General features: G+C 39.0%; 3 protein-coding genes across 4 annotated transcripts; 1 reads left to right on the top strand and 2 right to left on the bottom strand.

Annotated features, from left to right (window-relative positions):
* The first annotated feature begins 51 nt into the window (after positions 1-51).
* Positions 52-5,107, top strand: LOC309690818 (uncharacterized protein). 2 transcript variants are annotated; one of them, XM_082508196.1, is made up of 12 exons: positions 52-287; positions 608-800; positions 880-992; positions 1,545-1,854; positions 2,092-2,171; positions 2,307-2,362; positions 2,474-2,501; positions 2,589-2,608; positions 2,957-3,046; positions 3,143-3,453; positions 3,505-3,692; positions 4,030-5,107. In XM_082508196.1, the coding sequence occupies exons 2-12, from the start codon at positions 608-610 to the stop codon at positions 4,204-4,206; spliced, it is 1,566 nt and encodes a 521-aa protein (XP_082364322.1). In that variant the 5' UTR covers positions 52-287; the 3' UTR covers positions 4,207-5,107. The 2 variants fall into 2 exon arrangements, with proteins under 2 accessions (XP_082364322.1, XP_082364323.1); XM_082508197.1 differs by having other exon boundaries at positions 3,395-3,453.
* Positions 5,108-5,238: 131 nt separating this feature from the next.
* On the bottom strand, positions 5,239-8,615 carry LOC309690819 (uncharacterized protein). The gene is made up of 5 exons (XM_082508198.1): positions 8,402-8,615; positions 8,049-8,152; positions 6,916-7,657; positions 6,399-6,617; positions 5,239-5,752 (listed from the first exon to the last, which is right to left on the bottom strand). Exons 2-5 carry the CDS (start codon positions 8,143-8,145, stop codon positions 5,554-5,556), a joined length of 1,257 nt encoding a protein of 418 aa, XP_082364324.1. The 5' UTR covers positions 8,146-8,152; positions 8,402-8,615; the 3' UTR covers positions 5,239-5,553.
* Positions 8,616-12,312: 3,697 nt separating this feature from the next.
* On the bottom strand, positions 12,313-17,206 carry LOC309690370 (gastrin-releasing peptide receptor-like; the record flags this gene model as incomplete). The annotated part of the gene is made up of 3 exons (XM_082507412.1): positions 12,313-12,987; positions 14,991-15,330; positions 16,788-17,206. The coding sequence occupies 3 exons, from the start codon at positions 17,204-17,206 to the stop codon at positions 12,673-12,675; spliced, it is 1,074 nt and encodes a 357-aa protein (XP_082363538.1). The 3' UTR covers positions 12,313-12,672.
* Between the last annotated feature and the right edge of the window lie 1,354 nt (positions 17,207-18,560).

The following is an 18,560-nucleotide window of genomic DNA, read 5'->3' on the forward strand; positions in this document are numbered from 1 at the left end:
AAAGCACATGCAAAAGACAAAACACATGCAAAATACAAAACACATGCAAAAGACAAAACACTTGCAAAATACAAAACACTTGCAAAATACAAAACACATGCAAAAGAGAAAACACATGCAAAATACAAAACACATGCAAAATCCAAAGCACAACGGAAGTGCTCCAGGACGCTAGGGGCAGTGTTGAGCTAGATTTGCAAAATAAACGGCAATTTTGTTGAAAACACAGGGAGATGGATACCAGCGGAAAACACCATCAAGGATAGTCACCACGCCTCATAATAAAGGTAATGTGCAAACTGTTGTTAGTTTGATTGTTTGTTTTTATTAATATGAACGCTTGGTTTATGCTTTGCTCATAGACAACTGGTTTTAAAAAATGGATAAAAGTATGAAAACGTAATGTTTTAGCGATTTCTGTCCTTTGCTAAACATCCAAAGTAGCATGCTGTGCACTTTATATACATATATATAATGAAAGTTAAGATAAAATATGTAATCTCCTGTGCATTCAGGAGTCTTAATGTAAGATGTGAAATACTTGTATTTTCTGTGGGTTGTAGTGAATCTTAATTTTGTAAAACATTTGATGGGGTCATTTTTACAGATGTACTGTCCCTTCTGTGGACACCTCTTGGCAGACAGTCCTGCCTTTTGTAATCTATGTGGTAAAAACATCAAGTTTTTAAAGGACATCACCAGCACTGTGTCGAGAAATCCTGCCCTTAGTGAAGAGGCAGCAGCTCTTCCATCTACCAGTTCCAGCATCCTGACTGGCACAACTATACAGTCTACACAGGGTAAAAAACATATTTGTATTAAATAAATCTTGTTAACTGTCCCTTCCCTAAAATTATAACTTTTTTTTTCTGTTTATAGCTGGGAAATCATTAGTGGAGTCATTCATAAAATTTCGGGATGTGAAAGAAAGGGAAAGAAAGGCATTTTTTTCAAAGAAACACCAGGAACAGAAGGAACAGAAACCAGTGAAGGTATGTCATAAACTTGAACGTGGAAGTTGACCACTTTTGTTGCTAATACAAAATCCAAATTACCTTTAGCACTGCCAAGGCATCACTGTAAACTTCCATATGCATATGAAAGGAACTGTATATATTGCAAGGGTGGCTAACTATGTCCTCTACAGCTATGGACCCCCCCGTACTATCTCTGTTTAATTTACTTTCAGGCTGATTGCTGTTCATTGCCTGTATATGGTGTGTTCAGCTAATCACAACCTTGGACATTAGTGTTGCTCGGGGAACGTCGAAGAAACTAGAAACGATCTAGTTGCCGCTCTTGGGGGTTGTAGTTCACCACTGATACAGGGCTTACAATTTTTAACCTGATCTGAATTTCTTAATTGTCAGCCTTTGGTCAACAGTCCTTCAATAATATATGCCCCCTGTTAAAACTATATTTAGTCGCTAATGTTGTCTTTTGAGTCATAGCACAGCTGGAGCACAACTACAGATCAGAAATAAAATGGAAGACCATATAGGAACAAAGATGTAAAAACATGTTATTGTTAATCTCATTTCTAGATACAGATTGGCATCATGAGAAGGACCAGTGATGGTATAAGACCTGTTCGAGGAAAGTCACTTCCGGTTGATGTTCATTCTCACTGGTCAACTGAGCAAATCTTGTCTGCCAGCGTGAAAAAACATAAGGACTTTAACCAGGCCATGGCCGATGGACCCTATGTACTGCTATACCCTGATGCAAGGGAAGTTAGCACAATTCCTGGAACCAACACCCCTTTCACCATCCAAAAATACAAGGATGCCATAGGGAAGGCCTATCAAAGAGTAACTCTCTACATTTGTAACCATGATGACTTCTTTAATACTGGTAAGTGATTTTGATAAAGCAGTGACAATCATAAAGTTTAGATATTAAAAATAATTCAAGATTTTTCCAAAAAATGTTAATCAGAGAGTGACATGATTTTGCCACAGATTTTAAATATATTTAATTTGTGCTGCATAGCCAAAGTGTTGTATATGTTTGCTAATTGTTAGATATACCTTTCAATACATACATATATTTAAATTAGACTGTATTTTTTGAATCATTGAATATTTGCAGATTGCAACACAGAGTGTGAATCTGAAGAGGACAATGAAGTTCAAGTAAAAGTAGTAGAAAGCCCACTGTCGGACACTGTGGTTAGTCTTTTTTTTTTTTAACGGTGTTTTGTGTGTGTGTGTGTGTGTGTGTGTGTGTGTTTGTATACACCAATATAATCAAGAAAAGTTTAAAGTTTTAAAAAGTGCTGTTAATCTTATTTTACTACTTATCAGGTATGGGATTTTCCAGATAATCACAGCACGCCGGAAAGAGCACCTTCAAGAAATAGGTAAGTTTTGTATTGTGGAGAATACAGTGCGGCGACCGTGAATAGGGTGGAGCCAAAATACATTCTTGTGTATTATATTGTAAATTCTGAAATAATTTAAATTCTTTACAGGGGGTCAAACTTGCAAACTTCTTCTGAAGTAAGACTCTGAAAAATGTCATTAATAATTATCATACAGGCTACAAACATAAATTATATTAACTGTTCATATATTTTTGATATTTAGACTCAAGGTCCCTGCTACAGGTATGTTTTGGACACAGAAATTTGTGTATTGACACACTAGACCAGTGGTTCTTAACCTTGTTGGAGGTACCGAACCCCACCAGTTTCAGATGCGCATTCACTGAACCCCTCTTTAGTGAAAAAAAAAATAAATTCAAATTCAAGACATAGATATGTTTTTATTGGTGCACAAAATGAGCCGTGCATGTCATGGTGGAGGCTCTGCCGAACCCCTGAGACCGACTCACCGAACCCCTAGGGTTTGATCGAACCCAGGTTAAGAACCACTGCACTAGACCAATAAAATATTAGTTAACTTTAGATTTTAAGAAATGTTCTACTTTTCCCACTAAATGTTTTTCATTGCAGCACATACACAAGTGTTTATGCACCGATTGTAATTGATAGTGACTCAGACAAAGAAGTTCTCATCGAAAAGGATGAGAGTGAAACACAAAGGTAAGTATACATTTAAATGTGAGAATGTAAATATGATAAAAGTGAGTAATAACATCCTCATTTTATGTGATATTTAATAATTTTTTTATGTTCTAGTACAAATGGCCTGTCTGCTGCAGAAGTACTCGAAGAGCTGGCGTCTAAGACAATAAAAACATCTGTCAGCAGATTTAATATAAACAGGGCAAATGTTTGGGATGGAGCATCTCGGGGCTTTAGACGTGTGTCTTACAACCCAACTGATGATATACTTGTGAAGTTCAGCGATGATGCAGGACAGCGTGAAGATGGAATGGATAATGGTGGTCCTAAACGTGAATTTTTGACATTATTAATGAAATGCCTTAGATCGCGACGAATCTTTGATGGACCTGAGGACAGCAAATTTCTTACATTTGACAGCGCTGGTGAGAAATTTAAAGCATTATTTTAGCATAACTAAATAAATCCATTACCAGCTGCAAGAGAGGATGAATATTTCCTTACTGGCAGAATGATTGCCACATCATTGGTACATGGTGGTCCAGGGCCTGCCTTCCTCTCCAAGACACTCTACCAGCATCTGATTGGGACAACAAAGTCTGATGTGGTGGAGGTCACGATTGAAGATGTAACTGATGAAGCTACAAAAGCTTTTCTGTTGGAAGTATGTTGATTTAAATATTCGATTGTAAAACTACAATTTCCTTTGTTATCACAAAGCTTGATGTGTTAATTGCACATTGGACTGTAACGCTGTGCTCCATAGTAGTTGTAATTTTAATCAACATGCTAAGTGTACCAATGTTTGTTAATTATGAACAAAGATAAATGTTTGACTTTAAGTAGAGGAGTAGAAAACAATACCAGAATAACATGCTTTAAAATATAGACCAAACATTGAAGTGCACTAGTAATTATATTTAAAATGATTTTGATGTGAACGTCATGGACAACAACCTTGTGATACTGCAATTTTCTTTTTTTTATTATGTAAACACTAGATATCCAATGCTGCAACGCTGAAGGAACTCCATGGGTGCATTGAAATGCATTGCAGCTTATTGCAGACAGCTGGCTGCTATGTATTTCCGGACTCTTTAGATGGTAAAGGCAACATCATTAAGGACTACCTTAAGTGGTACATCATATACCGCAACCACTTCTCAATCCAAAGGTAACATATTTGTAAGTATTTGGACTGATACTAAATAATGGGGCAATGTAGCTACAGTATTTTAATAATAGTTTTTTAACAAAATTGTTTTTTAAACCATAAGCAACACTATAATGAATTGATAACAAACCACAGCTACAGAAGCCGCCTATTCTTTTGACCAAATTTTTTTTCGAATAATATGTATGTTTCTGCTTAATTTTACAGTTTTGCATCTTCCCTTTTTACTTATAGTTTCCATGGCTAATTATACTTTGAGCCTAATGTTTGCAAAAAGTTTTTGAGTTATCATGCATGTGCTTTACTCAGTATGGAAAAAATCATGTGAAGCTGCGAGGACAGAGATCAAATTTCAAACTTTTAAACACTTATTCTATTAGAATTCTTGTTACTTATCAGTCCCCGCATAAAACTGGATAAAGCTGCAAACACAAGTTCAGCCAGTGACCATGTTTAGGCAGGTACTTTAAAAAAATGCAGTGCAAATTTGATTTTTGCAGGTGGTTTGATCTTTTACATTATTGATTTTATTGAGAATAAACCGTACTGTAACGTTCACAAGAACCAGACGGTTGGGGTCTCAGTTTGTCCGTTTATTCGGCACATAAGCCAGCGGGTTGTTAACTCAGGGGGAAGCGCTCTCGAACTACACCTCTCTTCAGCCTGGCACACACACAGAACAACCAGGTCACCCCACCCCTTCCTGTACACCACCCTCACTACTTCCTGCAGCCCAACCAAACATGAATCTTAAAGGAACAACAACAGTGTGCAGAGAAAAACCAACATGTCACTGTCCAGTAACACTTAACCATCGTTACAGTACTGTACTGACTGAAAATGCATTTGCAACATTGTGGCTGAAGTAACTTAAGCTCCAGTTTCCAACATTCACTTGCTGATGAATAGAAATGCAGATGGTAAAATATAAATTCGGAAGGTGGCATGGTGGAGCAATGGATAAAACATCAGACTGGGATTCAGAAGGTAGCACGTTCGATGAGAGCCCACACACCAGATGTGTCCTTGAGTAAGACAGCCAGCACTAACTCACTGCTCACCCCAAGGGTGATGGGTTAAATGCTGAGATCTAATTTCCCCCTAGGATCAATAAAGTCTGTAAGAGCCAAAGTCAATGTTTATGTTTTTCCTTTTTTGTTTTGGTGGCACAGGTGTATAGCTTTACCTGCGTCTCAGGTGATGGTATGTGGGTGTGGTCACAGTCTATTTACCTGATGTCGGTGTTCGCAGCAGGTGTGTGTTTTTTTTTGCCTTAACAAAAGTGCAGGTGGTGCATTATTATAACCACAAAGTGGAATCCACAGTTCTGGGATGTGTGGGAACCTTGGCATTACAACCCAGCAAGTCCTTTTAGTCTGATGTAGTTCTCCACACAAGATTCCAATGTCTGTGATGAACTGAAGCCACTGTTTAGTCCTTCAAAATATTCCTGTAGGTGAGGGTCTCCACAGAAATCGGGAGTTGAACTCATCCTGAACTGGCTCAGCTCTTGATGTCCAACTGCAAGGCCACAGTCGCGTCCACCAAACCTAAAAGTTTGTACAAGGAAAATTTTTACTATTAAAATACTAAGAAAACGCTACAACATCCTTGTCTCTGTAGGGGGGGGAAATTATGCTTAAAGTGAACATATGCTTTTACTTAAGCCCACTGGCTGTATTATGGCATTGAATAGACTAGAAGGTGGTCAGAGTTCCTGTAACTACCTGTCTTGAACAATTGACTTGCTGAAAACATTGGCAGATTTTTGTCATGTATTTAAGGAGATAATATAAAACGGCTTTTCATAAATTTTAGCACTGGAATCAACATGTGAAAAAAGTAGACCTATTTAGTCCAAATTTTGGGTGGTACAAACACTGTGGTGTCTGTTTTTTATGACCATACAGTAAAAGAAGACTATATGATCAAGTGCATAGATCAGTGCGCCCCAGGGTGACTGTGGCTACAATATAGCTTGCCATCACCAGTGTGTGAATGTGTGTGTGAATGGGTGGATGACTGTTTGTGTAAAGCGCTTTGGGGTCCTTAGGGACTAGTAAAGCGCTATACAAATACAGGACATTTACCATTTAGAGATTAAAAGGTGCTAAAAAAAATGTCATTTTTGTGATTTCTACTTAAATTACAGACTTTTGATTTTTCACATTTTAAATTGACAAGAGTGATACAAACCTATGAGGCAGGTAATACATCACATCCGGTTTACCAGATGGACAGCGTGACTGGCTAACTGGACGGATCAGGTGCGTGTTCCACTTTCTTTTGCATTCATCCAGATCCCTCTGAAGCACAGCCATGAAAATGAAGCGCACCAAGCACATGTGTTCATGACTACCATTAAAGAGGTGCATTTCCTTCATGTCACTCAAAAGGTCCATCCAGAACTGTGTTCTAGAAGAGACAAAAACATACCATCAGTTCAAAATCACTATCCTTCAAAGCCTCACTATTTCTTACGTTTATGAAACTGTTTCTTGAGTTGATGTAAAGTGCGTGCATTTTGGATTTCTATTCATCTCACTTTCTTTATTGACAGTTTAAATTTTCTATCTTATACTTGGCTACACATTGAAGCTATAAAGGAAAGGTGGTGTAATACAAATCAAGGCTTCTGCATCACAGACTATATATTACAGCCACACTTTTATTTGCTTAATATAGTTGTTTCTTGAAAAATTTTAAAACCTACCGCTGTTTTCTGAAGTACGACCACCAGCTTTCAATTCTTTGATTTGTTATTGAAGATCCATACATATGACTGGCAGCTCCTGCAAAAAAATCCTGATGAGATGACCGTAAGGCACAATGCATTGCTGCCATCGTCCCATTTTCAGTGCCGCAGTATGTGCGAAGTCGCACTGGTATGACTCCAAACTCTGAAGCACACTGAACGTAGTGTTGAGCTATGACTTCTGGGTTGCTGTTAGTTGCTCCGCAAACCAACCATAATATCTTCCGCGAATAGCCATCAATACAACCACTGATAGTCAAACCATATGGCTTTAATTTGTCATATCCATCAACATGCCAAGTGTGGTTTGGTCCAGGTGAATCGTAAACTCTTCGTAAAAACTTTTTCTTTGAGCGCTTTTGGACTCCAGATGGGTCGAGCTCTGCCATCATCACCATTACATCATGCCTTTTCACAGAAAGATGGTGTTTCTGACGCAGTGTCTGCCACATTGAACGGTATCCATAATGTTGACCAGGTCCCTTCAGCTCTTCTATTATTGCAGCACAAATCAAGGCCTGAGTTGAGTAATGTTTTTTGCGGGACAGTGATAAACTTCTTAATCTACTTTTAAGTGTGGTCAGACTGATCTTCTGTTTATGTTTTGAGGCCAAAATGTCCAATGTTTCATTATAGGAGTAACCGTCTCTGAAATATTTCTGAATGAGGTCTTCAATGGAAATGTTTTCTTGAATTGATCCTTATAAACAGAAAAAAAATAAGATGGGAAATGGTAAAATAGATCATCAGACAAGAAATGTGCAGTTTTAAATAACAATGACATTTAAAAACCAATGTATTGTCTCATTATTAAACGAAATTAATATGTTGCTTCTTTGGGCCTCAGTAAATTCAAGACAAATAAAGTCTACAACTATAACCCTAACCTGGACGACTAAGAATCTTCACAGATATATACCTTACTGGTTTAAATGATTGCAAAATAATGTGTATGCAATTTATATAACATAAAAATAATATAGTAAATAAGGACTGCATTCAAATGTAAATAAACTGTAAACAGCCAAATGGCAGCTTTGTGAACTGGTTCAGACAACCTTTTTTATATATGTTATTTGTGAAATACTTACTGTTGTTGACAAACGCCAAAAACTCAATATGTTTGCCACATGAACCGCAGAACTTGACAACTTCTCTCACGTTATGGCCACAATATGGACAAAACATTCTTACCCTGAAACAAACAGCATTTTTCTTTTAAAATGGAGTATTAAAACGGAAAAGGGCAGACCTAAGCTAAAGTGTATATACACAGACGCATTTCCAACACAACAGCTACGTTGCTAGCGTAAAACTGAACTTCCAAAACACAACTACCTAGATAACTTAAATTACACAATTGAGAGCATATGTGTATTAGTTGTTGATTTATACACAAACACTAATATATATTCAAATAATTAAAAAAAAAAGGTTCATTTACCTTTTACTGCCACACACCAAATCCGGTCATTAGAAACTTCATGGCTTATGTAGCCACTAGGTAACAAAAACTCAACACTGCCCCTAGCGTCCTGGAGCACTTCCGTTGTGCTTTGTATTTTGCATGTGTTTTGTCTTTTGCATGTGTTTTGTCTTTTGCATGTGCTTTGGATTTTGTATGTGTTTTGTATTTTGCATGTGTTTTGTATTTTGCATGTGTTTTGTATTTTGCATGTGTTTTGTATTTTGTATGTGTTTTGTCTTTTGCATGTGTTTTGTATTTTGCATGTGTTTTGTCTTTTGTATGTGTTTTGTCTTTTGTATGTGTTTTGTCTTTTGCATGTGTTTTGTCTTTTGCATGTGTTTTGTCTTTTGCATGTGTTTTGTCTTTTGCATGTGTTTTGTCTTTTGCATGTGTTTTGTCTTTTGCATGTGTTTTGTATTTTGTAAGTGTTTTGTATTTTGTAAGTGTTTTGTCTTTTGCATGTGTTTTGTCTTTTGCATGTGTTTTGTATTTTGTAAGTGTTTTGTATTTTGCATGTGCTATGGGTTTTGCATGTGTTTTGTATTTTGCATGTGCTTTGGATTTTGCATGTGTTTTGTATTTTGTACGTGCTTTGTCTCTAGGGGCCACCGTACTGCAGGATGTTGGTACCAACAAGCCCAAGAAAATATCCGCGCACCAATAATCCCCAGCAGCCTTAATCAATGATACATCATCTGAATGTTGCAGCAGAATTCCCATCAGTCCAGGAAACATTTTTTAAATCTTCTGTTGTCCAGTTTTGATGATCTTGAGTCAATTCTAGCTTGATGTGTTCTCCTGCTGCTGTTGCTCGTCTGCTACATTTCACTGTGGATTCAAGGATGTTCTGCATTTCTTTGTCTTCTCTGAGTCACTGTTGCCTTCCTATCAGCTTGAAACTGTCTGATTATTCACCTCTGAAATCACCGAGACATTTTCCCCAAGAGAACTGCTGCTCCGTGGATATTTTATCCTTTTCATTCAATTCTCTCAGCTGGAAATTCAACACAGCATCTTGACCATTCCTACATGGATAAATGTACTGATTTGCTGCAATGTGACTGGCTCATTAGATATTTCTGTTAAAGAGCAGTTGAAAATAAAGTGGGCGGTGAGTGTATTTATGTCACAAGACGCACCTCAGACACCATCTTGAAGAGAACTAAGCTTCTGGAGACAAACTGTTTTATGCTTGATTACGACTGAGCTGCGTGTGAATGATACATTTGTGTACTTGCACGTGCTGTGGCTCAAAATAAGAGTTTAATAATGAGGGGCAGAGAAATAAAAACAAAATATACTGAAGGAAAACAGCAGCTGCAGTAAAGGATCCAAATAACTGAGGGTTAGAGTGTGTTTTGTGGCGGATGTTGCTCAGGGGGAATTAATTTTCTGACTTCAAATGTCACTCTGAAAGGTCACCTCTGCAAAGACCTGAAAGAACTTGTTGGAACAGATTTAACTTGACGTGTCTTCACCGAGACGGCAAAGAAAAACCTCAGCCTTCAGAAAAGGCTTTGTAAGGGCTGTATATAGCATGTACCGCTCATTTGTAAAGGTGTGTATTATAATGAGTCTCCTGCTGCTCAGTTTGAAACTCAGCACTTACCATCAAACTCCTGATATAAAATTAGGCCTTAATTCATTGCTGATTCATTCAGAGATTACAAAAAACCTCAATCGGGCAATTAAATAAAATTATTACCAACAAGATGATTTTATGTCTCAGTTCTGAGCTCCGTTCGGTCGAGTCGCTCGTTAGGAAAAGGTCACACAAGCAGCTCAGGGAAAGACTTTGTACTGCGATACAGACGAACTCATCCCCAGGTTTTATATTTATTTAGGTTTAATGAAATGCAAAAAAAAGGTTGCTTAAAAAGGAGAACTGGAGATATTAATACAGCAAAATGTTGAGAAACAAGGCATCCGTTATTTCTAAGTTGATGCTGGACTAATAAGGCCATTTTATGTTTGTTTATTCTTCACATTTTTACCACAGTACATTAATTTTTGTTGGGATTGACATTCTTACCCCGACAAAGGACGACACAGAGCAGTTGAGGTTATATTTCGTGACTAAAAATTAGTCACAAAATAAAAATTTAATTGAATATTCGTCCAAATAAAAGAAATGAAACAACAACTTCTGGTTGCTTTAAATGGCTGCAGCATTACATTAAAAGAAAAAGAAGGCTGTTGGGTTCATCTTCAAACACGTTACTCTGAAGCAACAAATATCTGCTGAATGTAACTGATACACTGCACAGCTGTACACAAGCAATCAACACTTCACTACCTCACATTACTGCACACACAATGTGTGATATCTCACAGTTTTAATAATGGGATTAAAAAAAACAGCCAATAAATGTGGCTTAATGTTTCTCTGCAGTACACTGAAGCGCACAAGTTACTGCGTTCAGCTTGAAGATTTTTACAGCTTATGAACTTTCAAATGTCACAGGCGATCGCTCCTCCGCTGACATTTTTCCTTAAAAATGGCATACTGTAGATATAAACAAACAACAAAATAAATATTGAGCCATTTCATGCATAGTTCACAACGCAAGTGGGAGTGGAACACGTCATTTAATGCAACAGAAAACTATACAATATACAACAACGCCCAGTTTTATTTCGCATGGTTTGTGGTTTTACATCTGCAAAGATTTGAGATAAACATCTGCATCATGTTTTTAAAGAAGACTTCATATAACTTTTTTATATTATAGGTTGACAGATGTTCATATTCAAATGCACTCATTGACCACCTTATTAAGGGTTCACAAATATCTAATTAGCCCATCACATGGAAGTGACTCGATGCATTTAGGGATGTAGATATGATCAAGACGACCTCCTTAAGTTCAAACCGAGCATCTCAATGTGGAAGAGATGTGATTTAAGTGACTTTGAACGTGATATTGTTTGTTTCAAAAAATGCTGATCTCCTTGGATTTATTCCCATTAAACTCTCTTAAGGGTTTACAGAGAATGGTCTGAAAAATAAAAAATATCCAACGAGCTGCAGTTCTCTGGGTGAAAATGTCTTATTGATTTCAGGGGTCAAAGGAGAATAGTCAGGCTCATTTAAGTTAATAGGAAGGCATTATTAATTCAAATAACTCATTACAGCCCAGGTCTGCAGAAGAGCATCTCTGGATAGGCTACAGCAGCAGAAGACCACACTAGGTGCCACTCCTGTCAGCTAAGGACAGGAAACTGAGGCTGGTTCAATGGGTTCTAATTTCTGCTGGACCCTTTGACTAGTAGGATCAGAAATTGGCATAAACATGAGCATAAGAATGCATCCTGTGTTGTATCAATTGTTCAGGCTGCTGGTGGTTTAATGGCGTGGGCGATTTTTCCCTTAAAACCACCAGGGCATCATTTAAACACTCAAGCCTACCTGAGTATTGTTGCTTAACATGTCAATCCTATTATGACACCATGTATCTATCACTGATGGCTGCTTCCAGCAGGATAGCACACCATGTCACAAAGCTCAGATCATCTCAGGTGTTTTCTTGAACATGACAATGAGATCACGGTACTCACATGGCCTCCACAGTCACCAGATCTTAATCCAGCAGCTTTGGGATGTGTTAGAACATCATGGATGTGCACCTGATCTGCAGCAACTCTGTGATGTTGTTGTATCATTGTGAAGAGAAATCTCTGAAAATTCTTACTAGTATCTTTTTCCATCAAACTTGGTTTAACTCAGTACTAGTATGGTGTACATAACAAAGTTGCTCGTGAGTGTATGTTTTTTTTTTTGCCTTTCTATTTTTGTGCAGCGCTGAGATCAACTCATCATACATTTCCTCATACAGTAACATATGGCAGGCACAGCCTGCAACACTAAGCAGTGGTTTTAGTTTATCCATAACATCTGCTTGTATTTTAACAGATATGATTTATACAGTTACATTTTGGTAACCCTGACCACATGTAAGGCCAAAACAAAAGTTTTCAAAGTTTTGAAACTTGAAAAGTTTTAAATGTGTTCTTTGTTTTCTGATTGTCTAGAATTGGGAGAACAATGTATGAAGAACCAAAATTACATATTCTGACTGTTCAAACTTTGGTTTGGGGTCATCACGACAACTTAGACCTCAGAGGATCTTTAATTCATTAAATTCAGGTACTATTATGATATAATAATTTTCTATCATGTTACTGAACTTAAAAGTGGCTCAAATCCTGCCAAAGCATGGGCGTGAAGTTCATGAACACCGATTGGTTCAGACGGTCGTTACATTTGTGCTCCTGCTGCTCTGGCTGCGCAGCTCTGTGGGAGCGGAGCAGCACAGAAGCTGCTTTTTGAAGTGTTTCCTGAAGCGTTTGCTCATCAGGTACAGAGCAAATGGGTTCACACAGGAGTTGGTGAAGGCCAAGATGCGAGCGCACACGCTGGCGATGAAGTGGCCCAGCGACGTGTCCACCTGGTTGTAGTGGTAGGAGCGGTACAGGTAGATCACATGACTCGGGAGCCAGCAGAACGCAAACAAGCCGACAAACACAAGCACAGTTTTAGCCAGACGCTTCCTGGACCTGATCTGACAGGAGAGGAGAGAGAGGAGACAGTAAGTTCTGCATCAAATGGATGGATGGGTGGAGCTTTAGGTCTGAAAAGTAGAGCCAAATGATTCTATGCAATGGCCAGCAGGGGGCGACTCCTCTGGTTTAAAAGAGAAGTTTGCCTGTATAGAAGTCTGTGAGGAGATTACCTAACTTTGCCCTGAAATTATAACCTCGGTGAACACTTTCCTGATAAAGTTTTGGCCTCAGTCGCTTGTTTAAGGTGTTTTTGAGTCTTTCATGATATATACTTTATAAATGAGGATCTAATTTAGAGTAAAAGAAGCAATAAAGCAAGGTGTGCTGTAGAGAATCATTTGGCATTAACAGTTTGACTTGTGGAGAAATTATTGTTCAGTGAAGCTATCACATTCGCAGTATGTGCGTGGCCTGTCTACATGCAGAAACTGTATGTTGTCATATGGGCACAGTGTCAGAAATATGTGGTGCAGCTGGTCTGTAGATACTCCAGGTTGTGCTGCTGCTGGTCCATCAGTCAGCTGAGGAGAAGAGTGAAAGACAAAGTGTTCACTCCTGCCTCTGTCTCTGTTTTTCATGCTGTATTTTGTTTGACTGCATCACAGCAAGACGGTCCTGGGTTTGAATCCACCATCTGGTCGGGACCTTTCTGTGTGGAGTGGGTAGAACCCACGCAGACATGAGACACAGTTTATCCCTGTGTCTGCGTGGGTTCTCACAGGTACTCCTGCTTCCTCTCACAGTCCAAAGACATGCAGTTAGTGAGGTTGGTTTACTTGGTGATTCTAAATTGCTCATAAGAGTGAATGTGAGAGTGAATGGTTGTCTGTCTCTCAGGCCGGTGATCTGTCCAGGGTGTACCCCGCCCCTCGCCCTATAGTATCAGGGATAGACTGCAGCACCCTGGTAGAGTAAGAACTGGATCAACACAAGCCTGAATAGAAAAAAAAAATTTTGTTCACATTTCTGGTGAACTCTGCTGTTGCTCCCATCCCTGTCACCCCGATATGTTGACTAATCACAGCATCATCCATGCTGAGCAACATTTGGGATTTTTGAGTACATTTGCGTTGGTTGAAAACCCTCTGAATAGGCTCTATGTACGCAAATACATATGAATATTGGACACAGTCACTGTAGCATAAATGGATCATGAATGTGAAGTTGTCACACTTGGTTTCACAAAACTAGGATGGCAAAGGCCAGAACTTTTAAATTGAAGCTTCAAAACAGGACTTTACTAAGCAATTAACCCAGTGTGTAACACCATTACAAAGGCCTCATTAGACATAAAAGTCTACAGTCCAAGGTTGTGTTTGTGTTTTTGTGAACTGAAGGGAAGTTTTCACTTTGGCAGATAAAAAAGTGAATTTCTTTTTCTTTTTCTAAATTTGCACTAAACCTTAATTTTCAACTATAATTTGCAGTTAATCAGGGGTTCAGGGACTCCTTTACTGGGAGACGTTACCAGGCAACCAGATGAGTAAAAGAAGAAAAAACCTAAATTTGAGAATTCGGAGTATTATGATAGACGAGTAAGATGACCTGATGGTTAGTGTGAATCATGTCCACAGTTTCTTTCTCTTTGTCTCTGTTGGCTTTGAAATAAAGACAAATTAGTCCACCTCTAATCGCCTTTCAGCCAACTAACTGACCTCTGACTGATCCTTGGGCTCCCAGTGCAGGTTAGTTTCTGGGTTTTTGGAGTAGGAATGAAACTTTAATGGACAGTGGGGATCAGTAGGGTCCCAGCAACAAATGCTCCAGCTCCTGAAGATGTTAATCTGGATAAAATGTGCCAATTAAAGTGAATTAAGACTTTGGATACAGCTGTTACCCCTGCACCCAGTGGTAAGCTAATTAATTGTGTGAAGCCCTGTGAGTCCCATGTCTAATCTTCTCAGATCAGAACAGAATGATCCTCAAAAAGAAAATAAAAAACAGCAAAAGGATGAATCTATTCTGCATTTCAGAGCAGAATAAGAAGAGCTCGGGGTCTGACCTGCTTCTGAAAGTGCAGGTGTCCCTCGGCGGGGATGTCCGCGGAGCTTCTGACCAGACTGCGAGCGATGAAGCAGTAGTAGACAGATATGATGAAGAGGGGCATGATGTAGAAGATGAGGAATGAGGCGGTGGAGTGGAGCTCCCCCGCGTGAGGGTAAGGGGCGCAGGTCACAAACGTCTCATTGGTGTGGCTGGTGGTGAAGGTGTGCAGGTCGGAGAAGACGGCTTCGGGCACAGCCAGAGTCACCGAGAGCAGCCAGATCATCCCTGCGCGTAAACCGATGCTCAGAGCAGCACTGGACTTGTTGATGTCCAGCGGTTTGACGATAGCCTTGTACCTAGAGGAAGAAACAGCATTTGTGAATGAAGACGAGCTCAGTGCAGTTTCTTCATTACGCATGCAATCAAAAACAACCACAAAAAAAAAAAAGAGAAACGATTATCTCATGGCAGGCACGGTTGATTTTTTTCTAATCAAACCAAATTATCTCTCTGTGGCAGAGAAAATTAAAGCAGGCTTTGAATGAAAGGAAGCAGAAGATGAGAAAAGCTCCTGTGGCGGAAGTCAGAATGCTAATTACAGCTGGTGTTAAATACTCCAACTGTGGCTCAGTGTTTTCCTACAAGATATCTTAATAGCAGCAAAGCAGTGAACAAACAGAAAAACACTTTGATGGCTACGCTGCAATCAGCTTGATTAACTGTCACGATCTTCCTGTGTCTTTATTAAATTTGCAGGATAATTAAACACACTGGAAACTAAAAGCGTCCTCGACATATTTTCAGACATTTGCTTCACTTCAATTTTCACCCGGAACCCGTTTTTGATCTTAGTTCAGCACAGTGACTAATAATCCTCGGACGTGGACTCATCTATGCACGTGTGAAGTCAATATCTCAAAAAACAACAACAAAAAAACAAACAAAAAAACCAAACAAAAAAACCAAACAAAGTAAACCCTTTTGGCAACTACAGGAGAATGAAATAATATTTTTTAATGATTGGTTTAACCAACAAGAAAATGTTTTCTTTGTACTGAATTCATGATTTTCTGGGGCAACAAAGTCATTGTTTAATTCTCAAAGATCTGAGAAGAGTCTGACAGACAGATATTTTTCCATTTTTCTGCTCAGATCATTCTTTTTTCTTTTTCGCCTCTGACTCTGTGCAGGGGTACGGGCCCCCAAGTGTGAAGCTTTATTTATATTTAATCAATCTATACAAATAATAGCGCACTTAGTATTCCAACAAGAGCCTGATGTTTATCGGGTTCCTCTAAAATCTCATTTAAACCAACAGAACCGATTCTTCATTTAACCCAGAGGATTCAGAGACACTGCAGTGGTGCATGCTTGTTGTTGCATGTGGGAAAATATGAACACTGAGCGTGAGATTAATAGAGATTAGCTCAGGTTGCTTTCTAAATATAGATTTGTTTTTTCAAATATGTTAAACCATATACTGTTTTCATTTATTAAACAAATTGTTATTTATAAAATTCCTGCAGCATTTTAAAACATAAATCGAAAGAAAAAAAAACATCTGCCTGGCACTGATTCTAAGAGCTATTTACAAAGAGGAGTTAACTGAACTACACAAACAGTCAAATAATCAAAATATTTTTTTGGATGCAATTTGACTGTTTTAAAATTAGACTTTCTACATCTTGTGTCTACAATGCTGGAGCCATGCGTAAAAGCGCATTTCCCTCCATCATTTGTAAGCATATTATCCTGCCGTTAACACAACAGCACAAAGAGTTATAGTAGCTCAGACTGGCTGTGTGACAAGTACCGGTCAGCGGAGAGAGCAGTGAGAGTGAACACGGAGACTCCCACAGAGGTGAGCTGGATGAAAGGGATCAGTTTGCATCCGACGCGGCCGAAGAGCCACTCGTCCACCAAGTACCGGCTGGCGTCCACCGGCGCGCAGGTCACCAGTAGCAGCAGGTCCCCCAGAGCCAGACTGGATAGGAATAAGTTGGGCACCGTCCGCATGGACCTCACCAACAGACACGTCTTCATTAAAGTGACATTTCCAATCAGCCCCACGATGATGATGATCCCGTAGATAGCAGCGATGCCGATACCAGGGAGCCAGATGCTGAAGTGGTGCTGCTGCTCTCCTGCGGACTCCCAAAATACCCTGGAAACATTCAGGAGCAGAAGTGTGCTGTCCTCTGGGGTTAACAAGAACGACTCCTCCAGCGACATATCGGTGGTCTTCAGTCTACTATTTCAGTCCTAATAATCATGCCTTTGTTGGCTGCTTTTATAAACGATACCTCCCTGCTCACGCGTGCGTCACAGGCTTAAAGAATGGTGGGTATAGTGTGATCTGACAGAACACTTGTGTTAAAGGCACTTAAAATCAACATATTCCTCCCTCAGAGGCTGGGAGGGCTATTTACATGTTTACATACACATGCTTTCTAAGTAGGAATCCAAGAATATGATTGATATGAAGGAATCAGCCTTTCAGTGAAGGCTGACACCAAAGGAGTGCGTAAAATTGAGGTTACGCTGCGCATTTGGTAACAGAATGATATCAAGATGCCTTAAAGATCAGTATAACTCACGACTTAACATCAACATAAAGAGATTTCACATATGCCATCAAGTGGATTTTTTCTAATCATACTGGTTAACAATTGACTTCTATTGGATGTGCTGTGGAATTCAATATGAAGCTATTAAAAACGTTAGGTTGGACAGCACTTGTAAAAGGAAAATGAATTATGTAGCTCAGCTACACAATATTTCGCCATTTTGTACTCAGCATAAATGATCTTTATTGAACATAACATGCTCTGTATATTGCTTATGTTCATGTGTGATGTTTTTCAGGAGGCGGCGATGTATGCCAATAACTCATACACCTACGTCTCAACAGCTTCTTGTCACTTGGTCACTGTTTACATTAAAAGACGCAATAAAGCAGTAAAACTACTTATATTCTGTAACAAAGGCAACCTGGCTGTGTGCACTGAGATTTATTTCAAATTTCCACAACAAATGTGATGACAGAACTGGGATCCCATCTGGAGTCTGAGATGGGCAGTGACTGGTTATTCTGGAAAAGCTTTGTGAGCCTCTGCCTTGGAAAGTTAAGAGATGAAGAGATCTTACCTTTTTTTTTTTTTACCCCAGACCAGCTCCACAAGGATCTCCAGGAATGGACTGTGTTGTTCTCAGAGGTGAGATATCTGAAAATAATTGCTGTAATTTTTAAAAATATATATTTTCTTAGGTCGCCCTAAGGTTTACTGCTGTTGTGACTGTTTCTCTTGGTTGAGAGTCTAGATTTGTGTTGAAAACACTGTAGTAGAGATGAAGACCAGACTAGGAATTTGTGAGCAGGGGAAATAAGTATGGTAAAGAAAAGCCAGTGGATTACATGGCTCCAAATGTGGTTTCATGTGCAGGAATAATATGGAGATGGAGCAGTGCTATACATGTTCGGTTAAAACATTTTAGGTTTCCACAAGGAGAAACATTTAGCAGGACATATCTAATAGGTTCTTAAATGACCTGGCCACAGCAGACCACATACCTTTGGCTACGACAT

Source organism: Aulonocara stuartgranti (assembly GCF_965226115.1).
Source record: "Aulonocara stuartgranti genome assembly, chromosome: 16".
Classification (NCBI taxonomy): domain Eukaryota; kingdom Metazoa; phylum Chordata; class Actinopteri; order Cichliformes; family Cichlidae; genus Aulonocara; species Aulonocara stuartgranti.